This window comes from Polypterus senegalus, chromosome 10, assembly GCF_016835505.1.
Source record: "Polypterus senegalus isolate Bchr_013 chromosome 10, ASM1683550v1, whole genome shotgun sequence".
Lineage (NCBI taxonomy): Eukaryota > Metazoa > Chordata > Cladistia > Polypteriformes > Polypteridae > Polypterus > Polypterus senegalus.
Window position 1 is genome coordinate 172,086,027 of NC_053163.1, and position 24,417 is coordinate 172,110,443.

The 24,417-nt window shown below is 39.5% G+C and overlaps 1 protein-coding gene across 1 annotated transcript; it reads right to left on the reverse strand.

Annotated features, from left to right (window-relative positions):
* Positions 1-61: 61 nt before the first annotated feature.
* On the reverse strand, positions 62-23,295 carry LOC120538095 (transmembrane protein 109-like). The gene is made up of 4 exons (XM_039767523.1): positions 23,198-23,295; positions 10,752-11,003; positions 2,917-3,019; positions 62-896 (listed from the first exon to the last, which is right to left on the reverse strand). The coding sequence occupies exons 2-4, from the start codon at positions 10,947-10,949 to the stop codon at positions 547-549; spliced, it is 651 nt and encodes a 216-aa protein (XP_039623457.1). The 5' UTR covers positions 10,950-11,003; positions 23,198-23,295; the 3' UTR covers positions 62-546.
* Between the last annotated feature and the right edge of the window lie 1,122 nt (positions 23,296-24,417).

The window sequence follows — 24,417 nt, forward strand, 5'->3', positions numbered from 1 at the left end:
GGTAAAATTACAAAAGACTAACAATTCTCTACCCATCATAAAGGACAAAGCAAACCTGCAGTATTATGTAAATTATTTATTTTCAAATTCACACTTAGGTTTCATTCTTAAAATGTAGATAAAACAGCATAAATATAGAAGGTTTTCTTTCTTGTAACACATTTTCCACATGACCGTCATGGTCCTACACACCTAATGACCTTATATAAAAACCCAAGAAAGCTTAAATGTAACACTTATTAAAAACAAGCCACTCTGACCCAAGCACCTTGCTGAAGTTCAGACAGCACCGCTGTCTCAGAAGCATCATGATGAAGCAATATGATGCTTTTGGGCCCTTTGTTTCAAAGACATAAAAGGAGTTTTATAGCTCATACAGATGGCCAATTAAAATAAATTTGTCCATTTATGCATTTGTCGTGGCTTTAGTAACAACTTGTCCCACAGGGAATACAAAACACTGTCAGACAGCTTCTGGGTGAAGGACTGATAGCCATGTGCCATTCTTTGTGCTGCCATACTAAGCAGTCACAGTGAATCCGACTCTTAGTAGCTTTTCAGTTTACTACTTAGGTTGCCCACTTTATGTTCCAGTTTTTCAATCTCACGTTGCAATTTAGCAGTGTTTATCTGAGAGGAGCTGGTTGCTGCCCCTCCAAGCAGGACGGCCAAAGTGACCAGCACCAGTAGGAGTGCAGCCTTGTTGTAGGGGTCTTCCACTCTCTGCAGAATGAAGAAGAATGCCAGGCAGAAAGCTGCCATTTGAAGCAGCCACAGGACTCTACGTAGGACTGCTGCCAGCAAGTAATAGATAATCAGAGCCATCAAGGCCCAGGCCATTATTGTGGCTACTTCGTGCTGGGTGAAGAGCTGGGAACTTGGTAAGACGGACTGGACTGAAGAAGAGAGAAAAAGAATTTTTTAGAAATTGGATCCACCTTTAAGTGGACAACAGCAAGCAGATGTGATAGAAAGAATGTGTAGATCCACCCTTAGAGTTGGTGGATAGATTTTGTATTTACGTCCACAACCAAGTACTGAAAAGTATTTAAAAACAAGTTTTGCAAAAAAAAGTCAATAACATAAATCTGATGAGATTAATGAAAAAATAAAACATGTAATTATCAAAATATTCCCTAAATCATCTGCATCAACAATAATCTCCCTGTGTACTGAACAGTGTAAAATATTTAAAAGTAATCTCTAAATCTTCAGACTCTTAGAATCTCCACATACATACACACATATATACATATATATACACATACACACACATATATATATATATATGTATATATACACATACACACACATATATATATATATATATATATATATATATTGGGCAACGACCCGGCCGGGACACCTTGAGGGACCGGAAGAGGGTCAATGCCCACCCTGGATCACGTGGGGGCTGCCTTCCTGGTTGCTTTGGGGACCACGGGTAGGGGGCTTGGAAGCCCAACTCTGTAGGGACCCGTGGTCACCGCCAGGGGGTGCCCCAATGCCTTGGGGACCCTGGACCTCAGCACTTCCGCCACACCAGGAAGTGCTGGGGAAGAAGAAAGGGACACCCGGAGAGCTTCCGGGAGAACAGCCGGCATTTCCACCACACTGGGGAGTGTCCAGGGAGGAATGCCGGGACACACCTGGAGCTCATCCGGGATAATATAAAAGGGGCCGTCTCCCGTCAGTCGAGGCTGGAGTTGGGTGGAAGCAGGACGAGGCAGGAGAAGAGAGAGAGAAGGCGGCCCGAAGGAGAAGGCATTGTGTGTTGGCCAGGACTTTGGGGTTTGTGTGCACTTGTGAACATTGTATATAATTGTAAATAAACGTGTGGTGGTGGAAAACAACATGTCTGCCTGTCTGTGCCCGGGCCACGTTCACAATATATATACACACATTACTTATATTATATACATACTAGGGGGCCAGTTTGTGTCTCTGCCGCTCGCGTATGTGGATTTCACTTTCACCAAACAACAAATCTTTCAAATTCTCACAGATACACCTCTTCATTGGGAAGCAGCAGTACTTTTCCCTGATGGTAACACGAATTAGACAATCTACAAGTCTCCGACTTAAAGTTTAAATCCGAACAATATATTTAATCTCTTTTCCCTGTTCCGTTATTTCACCAAGTAATAATTTCCGTTTGTTTGTGCTAATGCAATCTTTACTATCATTTTTTGAGACTTTCGAATTTTAGTACTTTCATTATCTTTAACCTGCTCTGCATGTGTATCGCACCAATGTTTTGGAACCTCTTTAATTAATTTTGGTTTATTTGATAAAGCCCACGTCATGGGTGCGAATCTAAAAAGGAAACAAGAAACCCCATTGAAACAGTACCACTGCTTTGATGCTGAGTGCCACCCGTTTACAAAACCAAGTAGCAATGTGCGTATGCATGGTCTGAGGCTACCCTGAAAATGTGCATAGCATTACGCCAAGTTGAGTTTTTATGCAGCTCGAAAAATGCTGCACACTCACTGTTTATACATGAGGCCCCAAGTGATTCCATAATTTTTGATAGGGGTTGTACACACCCATGGTGCTTTAGTTTTTTTGCGAGTTAAAGTACAGTAAAAGAAAAGTATTAACAAGTCACGTTTTTGTGAACTAACCAATAAAACATGTATTTTTGGTGGTTTTGCGATAAGTGCAACATTTTCAGAAAAATTCCGAATTACTTACAAAATTGAGTAGTGAATGTTTTTAGGAATGGAACCCTTTAAAAACCCAAGGCCCACCTCCACCTGTACATACAACCTTACACACCATTTTTGTATTCTAAATTTTCCTTTTTCTTGGCTAAACGAGGAGGATGATCTTTTAGATACATGGATCAGTTCACAGCTAACTATCCTGATACCACTGCACAAAAATCTAAATGGACTACCTAGTTCAACTCACCATCCAGGCCCATGGCCAGCAGCAGGTCCTTTATCAGCACGACTAGCAAATTCAGACCTGTCGCCACTGTCCCTGAGACCAGCACAATGCCATTGTGGATAGCCTAAAGGAGAAACAAACAAAAAAATAAATAAATAAATCACACTAGAATTAGCATCTGAAGAAAATGTTGCTGGCAGCAAAGCCAAACATCTTTACTGAATAAACTTATAAGGAAAGCCTGCAAACCCTGGACACACAGGAAACTGTTGTGGAAAAGAGCATGATAGCAAAACTGGATGCCATCTTGAATAGTCCCTCCATCCCCTCTTGGAATACAATGATGTGCTGAAAAGCACCTTTGAGGGGCCTTTTTTGACCACTGCTATCAAGCAATGCAATGCTTCCACATGATGTACTTGTTAAATTTATTTTTATTTACTTACTTATTGATTGGCTGGATCATCTGTCCTGTATTCTTGTTTTTTTATGTTTATCTTGCTTTTTGCATTTGAATTTCCTCATAGGCTTAATAAAGTGTTATTTGATCGAATCTAATTTCAGGTACTCCATTCAGAGTTGTTTCCGCTGGATTCTACCAGGATAGGCCTTGGCTGAAAGCAACCCTCAACTAGATTAAGCACTGATTCAGAATGTTCTAATTTATATTTATCTGCTAAACTGATGATCTTTAAAGTCTCATAAAGCTCATTACAAAGCTTTTAATTGCAACATACAAGTAACAGTACATCAAGTTATTCCAGTGTTTTCTTAATAATGGCAACTTTTTTTTTTTTTTAAGTACTTCTTAAGCCATTTCCTTTCACACCTGAGGAAGAGCAAAGTGCCATCAACCACAAAGACTGCATACCAAACAGTTTGACTAACCACAGATAACAAGGCTATGGTGAGAGCCATACACTGACATTTTGTGACTTCTTTTCATGCTTTATATCAATCTTAAACCATTTTAAATTTGCAAGGGCCAGCAGTATAAAATACATGGCTGGAACCAACACTGGATGCACCAACAAGCTTGTTACTTCCTACATTGGAAAATGTGACCCAATAGAAAAATACTAGTTGTTGCTGGGACAGACAGTATTTCAAAAAAATAAACCAAATGACTGACTGAGTTATCAGTTATAAAATCCTGTCCACACCCATTTTACTATGGCGAAATGAAAAAGCAAGCGTTTTTATCAAGAGTGTAATTGCAGACCGTAGTACCTATAATGTCAGTAACGTAGTGCCACAACATCACAAAATGGCCATCATATTACACTATGGTTAACATTAGGGCCCCGTTACACAATGGTTAACATTAGGGCCCCGTTACACAATGGTTAACATTAGGGTTGTGGGAAGGTATCTGAATCAAAGGGCGTTTCATGGCTCACGTTGCAGCCATTACCTGACCTCCATCATAGGTATTGCAGCCTGCAGTTAGACCCATCTCATTTTTATAGTATATGCAGGATATGCTCTGAAGTTATAAATATTTCAGTGCTGAACGAGGTTGGGGTGAGTATCTTTTTGAACATGCAAGATGCATAAAAATAGTTATGACAAGGCACTAGTATTGCTAAATAACCTTGTGTATCAAAAGGGAAGAACTTCAAATATTGCAACATATCTACCCAGTGTTATGATTTGAAATTTAACGAAGGTAAGTTGATTCATCATTAGCACAATGCCTCAACAAAGGTATCAGGAAAGCCTGCTCCAACACAGAGCAAAGCCTGGACATACTGGAAACTGTTGTGGTAAAGGGGATGGAGGCAAACCTGGATGCCATCATGAAAAATCCCCTCCAGAATGCAGCTGTATTGGAGCACTCTTAACTACAGGCTCGTTCCACCACGGTGTGGTAGGTAAGAAGTGCCCCTCTGAGGGTCTTTTCTGTCCACTGCTATTAGGCAATTCAATGCATCTACCCAGTGTACTGGTTAAGTTTAATTCTAATTATTTATTTATCAATTGATTGGTTGGTTTAACTGCCCTGTGAGTCTGCATTGCTGTTTTTGATGTTGCTGCTGCTGCTGCTGCATGTATCTGAATTTCTCCATGGGATTGTTTAAATGAACACTAATCCATTGCTGTTGATGAAATTTCAACAGATCTTTGTACATTTATTTTTTTGGTTGTTGTAGCATGGCCTTTGAAAACTTCAGACATCTGGAGTGCTCTTCAAAAGGCTGATTCACCTGTCCAAGCTGCAGCTACATGTTGCGTCCTTGTACATGTATTGTGTTTTCCCCCATTGAAAGTCACAGACTGATCACTGCCCATCATTGTGCCTCTTTTGCCAGTCACTACCTTTTACCACTAGCAAGAACTGACACTATTTTTATCAGGCTACGTTTTCAATTAGAAGTACCATTTCTACATAATAATCTCCCATATACATTGGCATTTTCACATCGTTTACAAAAGGATCTCCCGCTAACACCAAAACATCCAAAAACACATATGACATGTGTTTACACACGGATAGCAGCAATTGTGAATACAAAAAAAAAAAACGGATTGTTTTGTCTGGATTGACGATGACGTGGAATTGTCACTGACAGTTACACACAGATATAAGTCAAGCAAAGCAGATGAAAATACAAGTCTGGTATCTCAGCAGCCTGGAGCCTCTACCCTGGAGATCCAAGTACTTAGAGTTGACTTAATGGTTAGTGGTCGTTATTGGAGTCAGAAACCCTCCCACAACCCAAATGATTGGATCTGTTCAAATGGTTACAAGATTAGGGACTGATATAGCAATTTGTTACTAAATAATTTTTTTTTTTATATTGAAGGAAATTCTTTCCACTTAAAATATAATCTTACAGTGTTACAGCTGATTGAGCATAGGAGGAGGTAAAAAAAATGTATTTGTTTCCCTTTGCATCACTGTTTAAGAGGGGGTTTCAGAGGAGCAACCTATCCCCTTAGCATGCATTCAGCCCCCCTCTTCACAACACGAGAGACAGAGATGAGAAGTGGCTGGCGTGTAGTGTGCCCCGGAAAAGCCCCCTAGTCTTCCAAAAAAAAAAAAAAACATCAAGTCAAGTTTGGAAAGTCCCTAAAGTCTTACTGTCTACCACACTACTTGGTAGCTTATTCCAAGTGTCTATCGTTCTTTGTGTAAAGAAAAACTTCCTAACGTTTGTGTGAAATTTGCCCTGAACAAGTTTCCAACTGTGTCCCCGTGTTCTTAATGAACTCATTTTAAAATAACAGTCTCAATCCACTGGACTAATTCCCTTCATAATATTAAACACATCAATCACGTCACTTCTGAATCTTATTCTGCTTTTGTTTTACCATAACCTAAATCTAACCATAGTGAAACCGGGCACAGCTCTGGATGTCTGCAGCTGGAATCTATTGGTGCCCACTGGAGTCAACTACACTTCTTTGGACCTCCAGAGTAAAGGCTCTTGGCTACAAAGATATATATTTGGAAAATACCAACTCTGTGAGTCATGTCCATGCAAGTACAGTGACATTTTATAGCATAAAAAGAAGCATCATCTGTCACCTAAAGTGGTGTAAAAAATTGGGAAAGGACAACCTACAGATGAAATTTCTCAGGTAATAATTACAACAAAACTTAAACTGTAAGAATAAAATACACGCAAGCAGATGCCATGAGCAGGATCCAATCAGGGAATGGCTACATAATAAGCACAAACCAATCAGAGCATGATTTAGACTCTTCATTTTTAAAAACTCAGTTTTCGCCCACTCACACTTCAGTGCTGTAAGTGGAATTTTCATAAAAATACAGTGCTGGAAAACATTTTCAAAAGTCTCCGCTTTTAGCGTGTAATAAACACCATGGTAGAGAGGACAAAAGGGGAAAACGTAAACTAATATCTGTATTTTTTACACAAACACATACTAAGTATGAAGGGAACATAACTTCACTATATGGCCTGTAAAGGTGTATAAAAAAAAAGGAACCAAACTTTTCTTGTAACATTTAAAAGTGTGACTTAACATTGAATGGGGACTTTTACAACGACACTTTATTAATTTTCAGTTTGTTATGTAATGAGCAACATGCAGCAAACTGATTAATGACTGAGAAGCTTATTGAAGCAAACATGCAACAGCAGGGAATGGAGTACAAGGATGTATTACTGACCCAAATCCAGCCTAACAAAGCACGTCTTATGTTCAGCCTAATTCCATCTGCCCAGCACAGCCGTGCAAGCTCTACGCTACGGTGCTGCATCTAACCAGCAGATAAGGGAGACTTATTGGAATGGAGGGGAGAACTGGATCAAAGAGAAAAATCTATAATAATATAAAATAATTTATAACCAAAATTGTAGGTCGTCCCTGAAATCACCTAATTTAATCAGTGAATAAACTACTTACATTTATTAATAAGCAGTGTTTCCCTTTAGCTCATGTGTCTAAATCTGCTACAGTAAATAAGGTTAAATGTCAGCACAATCTTTACTTCTACTTTAAAGGAATTACCCATCCAAAAACTAATTTCTTTAATGTCACTTAACCTGTGTTGTTTTTAGTGACTGCCAAAAAGAATTTTCCTTTTCAAGGAGAAAAGACACGCCATTTAGAGACCAACGCTGGACTAGTGTTGGGATTGATTATTAAAATTTGGACTTCAGCACCAATACCAGCTTTCGCCCCTCAATAACGGTACCAAAATGATACCGATGCAAAAAACAGGGAACTCCCTCGCCTGCCTCCTTGCTGCTTCATCAGATGCAGCCCAACTGCCACATGGTTTCACCAAGGTCCTTCCGAGGCTCATAATTGATTAATCGAGATTTCTCTCCTCAGAGTATTGAGAATGTTCAGGCATGCATAATATAATATGGAGCAGATTGGAGGGTGTTCCCTCTGGGTTTACAGCTTGAGGAGCCGGTATGTAACAACCATTAACTACCGGTACAGAGTTTGGCATAATGCTGATATTGTGCAATTTTAAAAAATAAAGCTCCATGTATCTGTAAACTACACGAAGTCGTCATCTTCTTCTTTCGGCTACTCCCATTAGGGGTTGCCACAGCGGATCATCTTTCTGTCCTCGTCGTCTTGCTCTGTTACACCCTTCACATGTCAGCTCTATCCTTAGCATCCTTCTCCCAATATACTCAGCATCTCTCCTCTGCACAAGTCCAAACCAACACAATCTCTCCTCTCTGACTTTGTCAAACAACCATCTAACCTGAGCTGACCCTCTAATGTCCTCATTTGTAATCCTGTGAAGTAAGTCACGTAAAAAATGTAATTTTTGGATAAAGTAATCCTTTAATGTTCCTCTGGTATGATCACTGTTTCAAGAATGCACGAATAATTTTGAAGAAAATTAATCACCACCACAAGAGTGTTTAATCTGCATGTATAGTATTAGTTGAAATGCTTCACTGGTTAAGAGATAAACTTGTAAACTGTTAAGCATTCTTGGAGCTGTACGGCCTTGCCAATTTCAGATGAATTCTTAGAAGCACTACAGGAGAATGTTGGCTGAATACTGTCCTGTTAATTATTAGTTCAAGGCAGAATTCCTGTTACTGTCTAAACAAATGATTTGTTATTGGCTTTAATATCCATCCATCCATCCACCTTCCTAACCCACTTATCCAGGGTGGGGTACCTAGAGCCTATCCCAGCAACCGTAGACCTGAACAAGGCCGGAACAGCACCTGGGCAGGGCACTGGCCAGCTGCAGGGTGAAAATACACACGTTAAGGCCAATTCAGCAATGCCAATTCCCGTAACCATACCATAATATACCACCTGCACAAGTAATCCGTCGGAAGCTAAGCATGTTTGGGTCTGGCCAGTATCTGGATAGGAGACCACCAAGAAAAAGTTTGGGCTGCTACTACTCTTACCCAGTGGTGTGTGTGTGGGATTCCAATGTCCCAATGCAGTGATGGGAACACTGTGCTATAAAAACTGGTACGCTCCTAAGGAAAAGACGTCAAAACCAAAGTCCTGAATCTGCACGGTCATAAAAGATCTCTGGGCATCTTTAGTTTCCCAATGTCCTGGCTAAACTGCCCATCACATTCTTTTCATTTTGGCTCCCATCCCTTGTCTCTCAGTGGACAAATATCTCTCGCACCCTTTCACCACCTAATAGCTAATATGCTGTGACCGCAATAATAGCTGCTATCGTACCAGCCATTTACATGATATACACTGATGGTGGCTGAAGTGGCTCCCCAATCATGGAAGCACTTTGAGAAGTAAGAAAACTGCTATATAAATGTCAAGAATTATTAATATTATTTCTGTTTCTGTAAAATACTTCCGAGTTTGTCACAAAAAGCACTATATAAATGTAATTAATAATCATTATTATCATAACCTACATTTCTTTAAATTACATCATTTTTGTTGTATTTATACTAATGCTTATTACTTATGGAATAGTTTGCAATTTTTTTTTTTTGACAATTTTGCACCACTCTAGGTTAATGCTAGAGCAAGTGAATTTCACTTCAGGGATCAAGAAGTAGCAACCGTGTAATACGATGTTATTTATCTTGACTTTCAGAAAGCATTTGATAAGGTGCCACATGAGAGGTTGGGCATCAAACTAAAAGAAGTGGGAGTTCAGGGTGTGGTGTGCAGTGGGTGCAGAATTGGCTCAGACACAGGTAGCAGAGGGTGATGGCGCGAGAAACCTCATCAGAATTGGCCGATGTTAAGAGTGGTGACCAGCAGGGGTCCGTGCAGGGAACACTGCTAATTTTAAAATCTAGAAATGATTTAGATAGGAATATAAGTAACGAGCTGGTTAAGTTTGCAGATGATACCAAGATAAGTGGATTACTAGATAATTTGGAATCCGTTATATCATCACAAAAAGGACTTGGACAGCATACAGGCTTGGTCAGATTTGTGGCAGATGAAATTTAACGTCAGTAAATGGAAAGAATTACACACAGGAAGTGAAAATGTTAGGTTTGAATACACAATCGGCAGTCGGAAAATCGAGAGTCCACCTTATGAGAAGGATGTAGGAGTCGTAATGGACTCTAAGCTATCGATTTCCAGACAGTGTTTAAAAGCCATTAAGAAGTCTAACAGAATGTCAGGTTATATAGCGCCTTGATGTGTGGAGTACAAGTCACAGGAGGTTCTGCTCAAGCTTTATAACACACTGGTGAGGCCTCATCTGGAGTGCTGAGTGCAGTTTTGGTTTCCAGGCTATTAAAAAGGACATAGCAGCACTAGAGAAGGTCCAGAGAAGAGCGACCAGGCTGATTCCAGGGCTACAGGGGTTGAATTATGAGGAAAGATTAAACGAGCTGAGCCTTTACAGTTTGAGCAAAAGAAGATCAAGAGGAGACCTGAGTGGAGTGTTTAAAATTATGAAGGAAATTAGTCTAGTGGATCTAGATGGTGACTTTAAAATGAGTTCATCAAGAACACGGGGACACAGTTGGAAACTTTTTAAGGGTAAATTCCGCACAAACATTAGGAAGTTTTTCTTTACACAAAAAATGATAGACACTTGGAATAAGCGACCGAGTAGTGCGGTAGACAGTAAAACTTTAGGGACTTTCAAAACTCGACTGGATGTTTTTTTGGTAGAAATAAGTGGATAAGACTGGCGAGCTTTGTTGGGCTGAATGGCCTGTTCTCGTCTAGAGAGTGTTCTAATGTTCTAATAATGTAGCAAACCTACACTGCTGCAGTAGCAGGGACATCCCCACACCAAAATTAAAACGGCAAAAGTGGGCAACACTGTAATAATCACCCCACCTACCCCAAACCAGACTATTGTATATGCATTGTTGGCAGGTCCAAGCAGTAGCAAATCTGGCGATTACTGTTAAAGATGCTGAAGATAAAAACTTGTGATTCATCACCTCAAAGCATGTGTCCACAACTTCACGGCCCAACAACAATTCCAAACCACTGCGGCCCTTCTCCAGGACATCGCCGACAAACTCCCGAAACCATGGAAATGTCGTGGACTTCTTTGTTTCAGACGAGTACTGTTGGGCCAGTGAGGCCGGCAATAAGAACAGCTGCAGAAGGTAAAGGAGCCAGTGTCGTTGGTTCATGACAGCAGCTTGCTTGTTTCAGCAGCAATGAAGCAGGCTGGAAAGCTTCAGCACCTGCAAAAGAGGAGATATTTCATTGTCATTTCAGGTGTACAACCGTCAGTAAGTAAAAATGTTTTAAGATATTTTAACCATCTTATGGTAAGTTTTTTGTTATTGCAGTGAACCGGCTTAAACCTCCTGTTTCAGAAATGATTTGCTGCTTGACAGGTGTCATACAATATGACCAGACGGAGTGGAAAAGCCAGAGAAGGTCGGGAGACTTATGTGAAAAAGAAATGCAAGATGGACACACATTACAATTAAAGTCGATACATTTGATCCAGACTATGAAATGGATTTGTCCACATTACTGCCTAGTAGGGTGTAGCATAACCCTGCTGATATTTGTTTTTAAAGATGAGAGGAGTCATTCTGCACAAACTTCTAATGGCATGTCCCTTTTGTGAACACAACAAGCTGAAGCAGCTGTGTGTATACATACATACATAACAGACATAAACACATACATACGCACGCTACTGGTCAAAAGTTTTAGAAAACCTTAGTTTCTCCAGTATTTCTTCAAATTTAATCAGCTGAAATGTAATAAATGACCTAAAATGGTGAAAAGCTAAGTAATAAACTGCCAGAGGTTTAAACTTAAAGTTTAGTTTAGCAAAAAAATGAAAAAAGGAGATTTCAGAATATTACAAATGAGCCTTCTTCAGGGTACAATTAATAGGTTACAATCTACAGATGTTTTGCAACAATTAAAATAAATGAAGTCTTGCAAGTTGAAGCAAACAATTTGTACAGGTGTCCCAACTTCTTTTGATTACTTAAAAAGGTCTCTTTCTGGAGTTAAACAACCCCTCCTTTGTGTTGCGCTGCACTTCCACTCTTGATCAAGCCTCACCCAACACCACCCCTCAATGCAAAAGCGCACCATACTCTTTTTTATAAGACAGTAGATAGAAGCAGCATGCAGCGGATAAGTGATGTTAAGCAATGGCCAGTTTGTCTGCTGATCTGGTTTCTGTCTGTTCGGATGTTTCATTCGCTCTAAGCCAGCAGGTGGCACTGGTGTACAAACTGCAGCACACAATCAATAAATAAATAAACAAACACAAGGGTCAAAATTCTGTGTGATATGTATGTATGATAACGTGCAGTGAATACACTTGACTTGAGCATTCCTAGTTTTCATCCTCTTCCTCTGTATGTTTAGCATTCGTTGGCTCAGAGGTTGATGTGCTTGCTTCTTCCTAAGCAGCACTTCTGTTTTCCACCCTAGCAGCCCGCTTTTTATCTTCTTTCGTTGGCGTCTTTCCACATTAAAACTGATTAAGACAGTGTTTGTGTTGCAATTACTTAGTACATTTTCTTAAATTTTTCACTTAAGCTGGCACTTGTGGCAGATTGAAGACTTAAGAAAGATTTAAGATATGAAGAGGTAGGGCAAGTGACGGCGAAGGTGGTAGGGATGAGAACGGCACCGGTATACATGTGCCGCACGGCCGCCCTGCTAGCCGCTGCCAAGAGTTGATTCTACAAAAAACTAAAATAAAAATAAAAAGAGGAATAACCTTGGAGGTCAATCATCACTCCGAATGCAGACAGTAGACGTCATGTAGTATATGTGTACCAAATTTCAGGTGATTGAAAATCATGGACAGACAAACAAACAGCCACAGTAGCGTATTATATAAGAAGATATATATATATATATATATATATATATATATATATATATATATATATATATATATATATATATATATATACATACACACATATACACCCACAGGGTGGTCCAGATCTAATTATGCAATTATGAAAAGGCGAACACATCGCACCCGCTGTTCGACTGACAGCCGTCTCCCCACCATTTTGGAATGCAGGGCAGGTGCTGCCATCTATTGGCAACAAAAATAATTTTTTGTGAATTCTCTATGTAATAAACTTACAGTTATAGCATAATTAAAATGTATAATTAGATCTGGACCACTGATATTTTTTTTACGGTATATACACACACAATGTATGCAAAACAGAGCTCAGTTGCCTGTTGGTATTATTTTTAAAGTGTACTTGAGTGCAGCAATCATAGCCTGCATGTCTTTTTCCATATGAGTAACTGTAAGCCTACTTTTGACCACCCCTGTGTGTGTGTATGAAAAAAAAATAAATAAAAATTATATATATGCTATGTTTGTATTATGTACTAGCATGAAGTGGCTGCATTACCCGGGTGGGTGCTACACATTGGTGGCGGTTAAAGTGACTGAAAGCCCCATGCTAAGTGGTTTAGGGGTCTTAAAAAGAGCTAAATAAATTCTAGGTCTTTTTTTTCTTCATCTCAAATTCAAAAAATAAAGGAAGAATCCACTTATAAACTCTTACCATATGTCTAATGTGCTAACAATACAAGAATTACAAAGTAACAAAAGACGTTTAGCCAATCAGCCCTCTAATAAAGCTTTTCATTAGCATCTTACACTTAACCGTTAAACTACTGACACAAACATAACTAAACATATTACTGAAATAAAGCTGGTATAACAGGATACATCTGCTGTGAAAATTTGCTATCACTAACATGACCTTTGCCTCTAGGACATTGATCCTTACTATATAATATGTACATACAAGCACATTCCTAATATCTTAATGTTTAAACAGGCTAATCTCCATCACTTTTTTTATTTTTAAACATTTATAAAGTATACGGTACTGTATACAGGAACATTCCTATTTCAATACCACTTACTGCACTCTGGTTACCAGCTCAAGTCATAACTGAACTCTTTCACTTAAAGGGACAGGCCCTGGTGTCTGGAGAGTCTCCATAATGTCATGGTGCTCATTCAGTTAAACTACACCACCCAAACCGCTCCCCTTAGACATGAACAAATAAGAAATAAAAAACAGAGCGCTTAACATCCCAATAAGGTCTGAAGCTCATAAATATTTTAGTAGAACTGTGTGGGTGAATAGATGTCCCACCATTCTCTGCATATGCAAATCTAATTGCCATGCAAAGCACTAACGTGGTACTGTACATTAGAACAATGGCTATTATGTTTTCAAGTTCAAGCACGGATTTGTTACATGTAGAGTATGATGAAATTCTCCCTTTACATGAAGGGTATAACCAATGTGCAACAAGTCACCACACTCTATAATTACTCTGCTCTCCTCCAGTTTAGAATTACAAATCAAGCAATTCAGACATGATTAAAATGCACATTGCAGACATTCACATAAGGGGATTTGCATACATTTCAGTCACACACCACTTTTTCTACGTGGTCCCCACATTTCAGGGACCCATAATGTTAGGGACACAGCAATGGCAGGTCTATTAAAGTTGTCATATTTAGGACTTTGTCTGTACCCCTTGTATACAATGACTGCTTGAAGTCTGTGGTTCATCGACATCACCAGGTGTTGAGGATCTTCTCTGGCGATGCTCTGCCAATCCTCTAATGCAGCCATCTTCAGCTCTTGCTTGTTTTGTAGGGGCCTTGTCCCCTTAAGTTTTCTCTTCGGCATATGGAAGGCCTGCTCAATTGGATTGAAATCGGGTAATCGATCTGGACCAAAATTTCCATTTTTTAGCTTTGAAGAACTCCAGTGTTGCCTGAGCAGTATGTTTGTAGGATGAAGCGCTATCCAAGGAGTTTGGAGGCATCTACTGGAACTTGAGCAGATGAGAAGTTTCTATGCACCTCAGAATTCATTGCGCCACTGCCGTCAACAGTTCCATCATCAATGAAGAGAAGTGTGCCAGGACCTGTGGCAGCCATTCATGTCTAAGCCATAACACCCCCAGCACCACCATGTTTAACAGATGTGGTGGTCTGCTTTGGATTTCGGGCAGTTCCTTGTCATCTCCACACATTGTTCTTCCCATCACTGTGATGAGGTTCATCTTTGTCTCGTCTGTCCACAAGACCTTCTTCCAGAATTCTGCAGACTCTTTTAAGTCCTTTTTCACAAACTCTAATCTGGCCTGTGTTCATGAGGTGTTCTGCAGACTGTTGTCTCTGACACACACACACACACACATCTGCTTCCTGAAGACCGTTTCACATATGTTGGGCAGGTGTTGGGGGCTTTTTCCTTTACCATAGTGAGGATTCTTCTGTCAGCAGTGGAGGTCTTCCTTGGCCTACTAGTCCCTTTGTGATTGCTGAGCCCACCAGTGCATTCTTTCTTCTTCATGATATTCCAGACAGTTGATGTTGGACATCTTAAGGTTTTTCCAAGGTCTCCAATGATTTCATTCTTGTTTCATTTGCTTCATAGACTTTCATTGGCACAGCTTTACTCCTCATGAACAATGGAAACTTCAGACCCCAAAGGGTAGAAGCAGGCCGAGGTATCTTATGAAGCCATGAAACGCACCTGAAGAATCACAAACACCTGTGATGTCATTCATATCAAACATTATGGTGCCCTGACCTGGAAGGACCAGGTTAAAAAAAGTGTTGTGTGACCAAAATGTATGCAAATGCCCATAAATGAAACTCTTTAATCACAATGTCTGAATTGTTTCATTTGTAATTTTAAACTTTGGAGCAGTGGGGCAAATCAAGAACAAATGTGTCTTTGCCCTCAAATAGTATGGAGGACACTGTACCTCGAGGTATGTAATACTGTACATCAAAACATAAAAAGACATTTACAAAAAAAAAGATGATGGAATTTGTTTTGTAAGATCACCTTGACATCACATGAAAAGACAATCAAAAATGAAGAGGCTGGAAATGCCCACTTAGAGAACCAAGTCAATTTTCAGAAAAAGCAGACTACAGAATAGCCACGTATGAAGGAAGGAACATGGGAAGGCTACCAGAATATGCTAGAACCAGTAACGGCACACTGTATGGTAACGTACAGTGAATACACTTGACTTGACCATTCCTAGTTTTCATACTCTTTCTCTGTACGTTTAGTATTCGTTGGCTCAGAGGTTAATACGCTTGCCGATTCCTGAGCGGCTCTTCTTTTCTCCACCCTAGCAGCCCACTTTTTCACTTCTTTTGTCGGCATCTTTTTGCATTAAAACTGATTTAAGTCAGCATTTGTGTTGCAATTACTTAGTATGTAATCCTTAATTGTTCACTTAAATCTGTCTCAAGAATGATTTAAGATATTAAGAGGTAGAGGAAGTGACGGCAAAAGTGGTAGAGATGAGAACGGTGCCAGGTCAATAGGTCAAACGGTTTGGTACAGGTGATTTAAACAAATGGACAGCCACAGTAGCGTATTATATATAAAGATATGTAAAACAGTAATTCCAGGGAATTAAACATAGTTGGGAAATTACCCATCCCACATTATGCTCCTTAAGAGAGTTTTTTTGAAGACTCAACATCAGATATTTGAATTTTTACTCTATTAAGTAAACCAGTCTTAGGGCTCGTTTATACTTCACACTCAGAACGCATACACACCCGTATCATGGTTCCTCTGAGCAGATCCTCAGAAATTAACACGATGCGTGCACGAGTTGCAGTACCAGCAAAAAGTCGGGGGGCACAGTGTGACAAAAGTTGTAATGTTACGTCAGAGTCTCTGGTTACTATCTACATGTGACAGAAAGCCTCTATGCGGATCCTACGTGATCAATGTGCGCGCTTCGATGTTTGATGAATGGTTCGATGTGGTGAAGCAAAATGCTGACATACAAATGCATTCGTAGTGTTTTTATATTCAAGCGTCGCATATCCCCGATTGTAATGACACGATACATTTTAAAAGTCTCACATACCGTCTTCTGTGCCATTATTTTTTTTGCAACTTCACAACAGCAACATAATGTACAGCCACAGAGAAAAAAAAATTAAGGACATGGTAAAAACATGTATTTTGTGATTAAAGTGGAAATTTCAGCTTTAATCTCAAAATCTCCACTTTAACCTCGTAGTTTAGTTTATTATTAAAGCAGACCGTTGTAAACGTCATCCCAGTTTTTAATCGCTACGAGCTTCTTGGACCGGACAGCAGCGGCAAGCAGCAATAGATAACAACACAGGACACATTAAATGTATGATATTCCAACTCTCTGCAAATTTAGAATCTTTAGATTTATACTTGATATCACTTTCATGATGAAATACATTAAAGCATATATGTTACATTTTACAGATAAATCATTAATGTTGTTTAAATAATGAATATTGTTAATAATTACACACATGGTGGTGACACGGTGGCAGAGCAGTAACGTTGCTGTCTCTCAGGGAGTCATGTCGCTGGTATTCCCTGCTTGGAGTTTACATGTTTTCCTGGTGGGTTTCCACAGTGTGTTCCGCTTTCCTTCAAAAGATATGCAGATTTGGGGATTTGGTGCCGCTAAAATGACGCCAGTGTATGTGTCTGCTTGTATTCACCTTGCGATGAGCTGAGGCCCATTCCAGGGATTGTTTCTGCCTCGTGCCCAATGCTTGCTGGAATGGACACATCCCTGGATTGATGGATTTAATCATTAAACATCCTTTTCAGAGATATTGCGGTAAGGTGTCATCGGAATTTAATGGATGTTTCAGGCAATTCACAACACAGCGAAGCCAAACTTGTTCTCACTGTGATGATATCTCACACTGCCATCTGCTGGATTCCTCCAGATTTACGTAAAGTACACGCGCAAGTATAAACAGTAAAACGCTTGCGTGGCAGGAGCATCCGCTACAGCATACATCGCGTGAAGTATAAACCCGGTTTTAGACTGAACACAACTGTTACACTCAAAATTTTGCCTGGTTTCACACTGTAGGTCAACAGAGAGCATAAACTGTAAAATTAAAAATCAAATCTAGCAAGAAGTGAAACTATCTGATACTCGTGTGTTATAATCCCACCACAGGCACAGGCAAGAGAAAAACTTCTTTGATTTTTACAAAACAAAAACAAGAATACGTAAAATTTGATTTTTAATTACTTTTGAAACATTACTTCTGTCACAAAGTTTCTAATGTCATTAAGTATAACACTGAAAGGGTCTTCGCATAAGTGAATGGAGAAGCGCTATCTGGGTTGGGTGGGGGGCTTATAACACATGAGTACCAACTCTCCCTCTGAGTGAACCTTTCAACAAGCTAACAGGTGCAGAGTAAAACCCTGAGACCCTCCCCAAAGACCAAAGGAGAACAGCTGACTCCATTCTAACCAGATATTTTAAAAGCAGTGGTCTGAGCTTCTTGCCTGCCCTTTCCATTAGGCTGAGGTCATATCCTGGCTTGATCCCTGAGTCTGTGAAGCCTGCACATTCTTCTCGTGTCTTTGCAAGTTTTTCTCATCCTATTCCAATTTTACTCCCATGCTTCAAAGATGTGCAGAATAGTTTAAAGGGTCAACCTAATGCAGCCTGGTGTGAGTATACACATGGATATGCCCTGCAATAGGCTGGTGTCTTTGTGCCTAATATGACCAGGATACTCTCCATGAACATAAAGTAGATTTAGGAAATACATTCGTTCCAAGCAACCTGCATTATAGCCAACCAACCACCTATACCGTTTATCCAGAGTAGGATTACCAAAGTATGGAGCCCTGGATAAGATACCAGGTCATTAAAGGACACAATCATTCATTCATACACACACACACACACATAATTACTTAAACTAAGGAAATTCAGCATCCATAATATACACTACACGTCAAAAGCCTGGACACACTCATAAATGTTCCTGTTTTTGACAGAAATGTATGCCTTATTTTTATCAAGATACCATTAAATTGATTTAAAAATATAGCCAAGTCATTGCTAGTGTTGCTAATGAATATTACTTCTGGAAATTACTGATTTTTTTTAACATATTATTCACGTATAACTGCAATGTTCCAATTTCAGCGACCATTTCTTCAGTGACCTGATGATAAAGTCCTTAATTAGTCACTAGGGGGCTTTGCCCCCTGCTGCTTCGCTCGCCCACCCCCAGGGCACGTTATGTGCCAGCCATTTCACGTTTCTTCCTCTCGCGTTGTAAAGAGGAGGGCTGAATGCAAGCTAATGGGATGCAGTCGCTCCTCCAAAACCCCCTCTTAAATGGTGATGCCATGAGAAACACATACATTTTTTTTTTACCCCCTCTATGCTCGATCAGCTGGCTTGCTGCTGCTTGTGCCGTGCTGCGTGATCTGCATGTCTTGCAGCACTTCAAACATTTAAAAGCCTGTACAGCAGCTGTCCTTTTGTCTCACTGCCTTGTATCGTGGGATATTAAAGTGTCTCAGAGAAAATGACGTCTCGACCCAAGATTTTCTTTTTATTATAACAGAGAGAAACATAAATGCTAACTGGTTATTTGAGAAACCTTTGTTACTACATTGGCACCACTGATACCTGTTATTCTGTTCACTTGGGTTGCTAGGTACTGGCATTCCTAAAGTTCTCTGGATTCAAAAATTTCTAAAATGATACAGCTTTCTCAAAATAACAAGTCAGACTAGTGTTTTTTTTTTTTTGCTTTGGACCCTTCCCCACGATAATCTATCGTCCATGGAGGGGGAGGAGCAAAAGCTTTAGAGTTGTCAAAAATTTCGATTTCCAGTTTTCGACCGATCTCGACATTTTAGGGTCCCTGGATACTGAAAACACTGATATCTCGATGATGGGTCTGTCTGTGTGTCATAGTTTCTTGAGGATGGTCTAGAGCTAAAACCGGCTGGATGGGACAATACCAAACTCGAAACTTACGCCTGTTATAGGATTAGTTTTTGAGCCAAATCGAAAAAGACACTCTAGAGGAACGCTCAAATTATTTTTTTTTTTTTAAAATATCTCGAGAATTATGGCAAATACCATAATTCTGCAATTACTTATGAATTCTTTTCATCAATTGCTATCAAAATTACCTATTTTATGACTGGAAAGATCAGCATTAGTGGTAAAAATTACTAAAATATTATGCAATAGTTTGGATAACTTGGTTCCTAGGGCGCTGAGCATACTGACACTCACGTCTGAATTGTTTTTTTTTCTTTTTTTAATTTCAGAATGAAGCCTATTCCATGTGACAGATTACCAAGAAGCTAAAGACTTCATTCAAAAGTGTCCATTACTACCTTGAGAGAAGAGTACAAACTACATCTAACCAGGATAGAAAAAAAGAAGATGGGGAAGGTCTAGGTGTATAACTGATAAGAGGATCCATGAGGATCTAGAGCTGATGCCTGTTGACAGCGGCATTGAATGATTGGAACATAAAAGAATAAGAACCGGCCAGTGTGACTGATAATGCTGCTATTATGGAGCTACTTCAAGTCGGCTGCTTTGAGCATACACTCACTTTTATATCATAGGCTGCTCTGAAAATTCCAACAATTCCCCGCTTGCTTTGCCAAGAGAGGAGCTGAAGGGTCTCTTATCCTTAGGGTCTCTTATCTTTACACCAGTAATGCTGCACTGCATGATAAGGTGCAGTGAATACACTTGACTAATAGTTTTCATCCTCTTTCTCTGTACGTTTAACATTCGTTTGCTCAGAGGTTGATGCACTTGCTGCTTCATGAGCATCTCTCCTTTTCTTCACCCTATCGGCCCGCTTCTTCTCTTCTTTAGTCGGCATCTTTTCGCGTTAAAACTGATTAAGTCAGTGTTTGTGTTGCAATTACTTAGTACGTTTTCTTTAATTTTTCACTTATGCTGGCACATAAGTCTTCAATCTGCCTCAAGAATGATTTAAGATATGAAGAGGTAGGGGAAGTGATGGCGAAGGTGGTAGGGATGAGAACGGCGCCCGTACGCATGCGCCACACGGCCACCCTGCTGGCTGCTGCTGAGAGTTACTTCTACAATAAAATAAAATTAAAAAAAGGAATAACCTTTGAGGTCAATTATCACTCCGAAAGCGGATAGTAAATGTCACATAGTATATGTGTACCAAATTTCAGGTCCAACGGTTTTCAAGCTACAGGTGATTTAAAATCCTGGACAGACAAACGAACACCTGAACAGCCACAGTAGCGTATTATATATAAAGATATAAAAACTGCTATAAATTCTGTTATTTTTGGGCACAAGGAAACTTAAAACAAACTCTTGGAACAAATTGCAGTCTCCAGTGCAGATTTTTAGGGTCTATTTGTTTGAATGTTGACTAAGGCAACATTTCTGGGCAACATCGAGATAACAGATTTCTGAAATTTGTAGAGTTACGACAATAATTAACGTCTAAGCTGCACAACTTGCATATGGCCTTGCTTTTATCCAGTTGTTCTTTACAAACCCACTGTTTGAATCCGTAGTAAGTCCACACATCTGATTTAAGTTTGAAGATGCTTATTTCAGTTCGAGGACGCACCATTATGCGAAAGTAGTAAATTGCTTTGATCAGCCGCCAAAAACAAAATAAGCAAAAATCTACATATAGTAATTGAGCAGGATAGAGATTCATGAGATTGACCTTGACACTTTAAGAACCGATACTGAATTGTTTCCACGAAAAATAATGATTAATCAGAAAATCTTTTTTTTTTACTCAGGCCTAGTCAAGGCAGATCAGTTCTAAATCAACCTAACTGAAGCATTAGCAAGAGAACTGTTCAAGGGTGATTCAGTTAAAAAATAAGGAATGTCAGTTGTTAAAACTAAAATGCTCTGGGGTTTTCCATGAAGAGACAGGCAGTAATTTAACAACTGAAAGTGGCAAGACAGAACAAATCACGCTGGTGAGAAGTGAGAGGGACAATAAAAGTGGAATCGGGGTTAACAGTCACAAAAAGAAATGAAAACAGAAAGTGACAGACTTGTGTCCAAGGAGAAATGACAGGGGAGCCAGTGCCAGAACTTTTGCAAAAGAAGTGCTAGGTAAAACAAGTGAACAGAGATGACAATTTTGACCCAAAAAAAAATATTTCTGAGGCGCAGGGGTACAGCTTTTTAGATCGTATAAATTGATAACTGGTATTCATGAAGCAAAAAAAGTAAAAAAAAATCAGACTTTCCTGAATATATCATGCCAGAGGACAGAGATCATTAGACCAGAGTGAAATTAGAGGGAGAGGTTTGTTTAAGATGTTGGCTGTATTTTGGTATCACGATAAACAAAAAGGTATCAAATTTCAGCAAAAACATTACATTTTCTGGGTTTGTTCAGACATTTGACTGATAGTGAACCTAACTCTCTTGACTTTGGATAGGTTTCAGAAATCTGAGCACTGTCAGAAAAACCTACATATGAGAGAAAATGCAAATTTTACACCAACAACAACCAGACCTGGATTCAAAAATAAGGACTTTGAAGTTTTGGGCAGCAGAGCCACACTCAATGCCCACCGGATAAAAATGAACATAATTTTGTAATATTTTTATGTCATTTTCTTAACCTTTTTTTATTCCAGACCAAGGTCGCAGGGGGAGGTTTGAGCTAGCACAGCGTACATGGCAGGAACAAACCCTGGACTGGCACCAGTCCATTGCATGGTAAGCATATACACACAGGTTAATTTAGTGACACCAATTCACCTGACCTGCATGTTTTTATACTGCAGTAGGAAATTCATGCAGACACAGGGAGAACATGCAAACTTTCACACAGTGAGGACTTTCTGATGTCTTTACATGTCGTGCCACCTGCCTGTAACAATGTTTAGAAGGCAAATTTGGGACTGCTGCCTTGTCAGAAAGCTTTAACCTGCTGGATTTATTATGGACTCAGTTAAAAAAGAGGGCCCATAGCAGAGAGGTTTAGTGCCAGTCATCTGCTCGGCCCGGCTGTTACTCAAAGAATTGTCCGGAAATGCCAGGCCACGGGTGAAATACTGAGCACCCCCTAAGTTTTGAACAGGTTTAAGCTGCCGGTCTAATTTTGGCTAATCTACCGAAGCTGCTATAAGGCTAAAGCAGTCTTTTGTAAAATTTTTTGAAAAGAGAAATTAGTAATAAACAGGATTTTCTACCGACAGTGGCGTTAAATAAATCGAACGTTTTTTTCTCTCAAGTTGGTCGCACCGTCCTGTAATGCGGATGTCTATGAAGTCGCATGTCGCTTTTACTTTGATTAAACAAACAATGACCAAAAACATTACAAAAACACTAGAGTGATATCCGAAATGAAGGAACATCCAGAACTTCAAATGAGACAAGCCATGCGCGTCCCGACATAACACCGACTTTTTACGTCACAGACGTCCCTCCCTGCCCCACCCCGGGATATTCTGAGTCGTTAAAGTTTAAATAATCAGTAACGCAAAAAGAAAAGCACCATCCAACCACGGTAACGTCAAGAAAAGAAATAAAATGTGAAACTTACGAAAGATAAGAACAACTCTTCGTACGGTCAAGCAGACACACGCGACTAGCCCGATCACTTAGCGTGATTGGAACGGTTGTCGTGAGGCCACGCCCACATTCGCCATATTGCCTCATTGCCCCGCCCACTCCAGTGCCTGCCAAGCCAAAATGGCTCCTGTAGGGAAGTCATCGAAGTTTTGAAGAATGAACGTGACGCAGGCTGTGGAGTGGGAAGCCCTGGATAACTTCAGAAGTTTCCAGTATAGTTATTTATATTTTGCTGACAGTTTTTTTTTTTTTTTTTGCAATATTGAGTTACAAAGTAAATCCTACTTCACTCCAAAGCAAAAATAATTTATTAGAAAACTTTAAAATTAGAAAACAAAATATTACATACATTATACAGAGCATTTTGAAATATATATAACAATACAAATAATATATTCAAATATTAAAGTAGAATCAAGGAAAACAAAAAAGACGTCAATAATGTTCTCATAATGGTGGTAATCACTGAGTAAAGTTTTCACCAACTTCTTGGCTTTTCAGCCCTTAATTAACTCAAGTGACTTTGCATACACCAAACATTCAGTAAGGAAAAGGTTATATAAATGTATTTATTTATTTATTTATTTATTAATATTAAGATATGACCTCTGGCTTGTTACTATCAAATTTAAATTAATTTTTAAATCGAACAATCATTATGCTGCTGACATCACAAGACCCGAGCGGTCAGACCATCTCAATTACCATCTGGATAAGCTCACAGAGCAAGAAACATCAGAAGGATCTGAAGACCAGATGAAGACCTCACAGACCACAGGATGTTGAAACTCTAAAGGCATTCCCTTCACCTCACTACCCCCAATTAAGCATACATATACAGTATACTTACACATTATGACTATTACATTTGTCAGTAATAAATCAAGTACGGCCACTGACGTAGAGTAAACTCCAAAGCTTTATATATGGTCAACTTCTTCCTTTTTCATTTATTAATGTATTACAACAACTGTAACTTGTCATCAATCCTTTACCAGGTAACTGGACCAGGATGCCCTCAGAGCCAGAATGCTACTGTAGATGCAGATGGATTTTGGACATCCCGCATGATTTGCTTCAGCCGGTTCGATTTTGTGCTATCGCCTTGGCCTCCATTAGGCTGAGTCAATGTTGTTTGAGGTCATTATCAACTTGACGTGCCCATGTTTTCTTAGGCGCTTTTCATTGTAC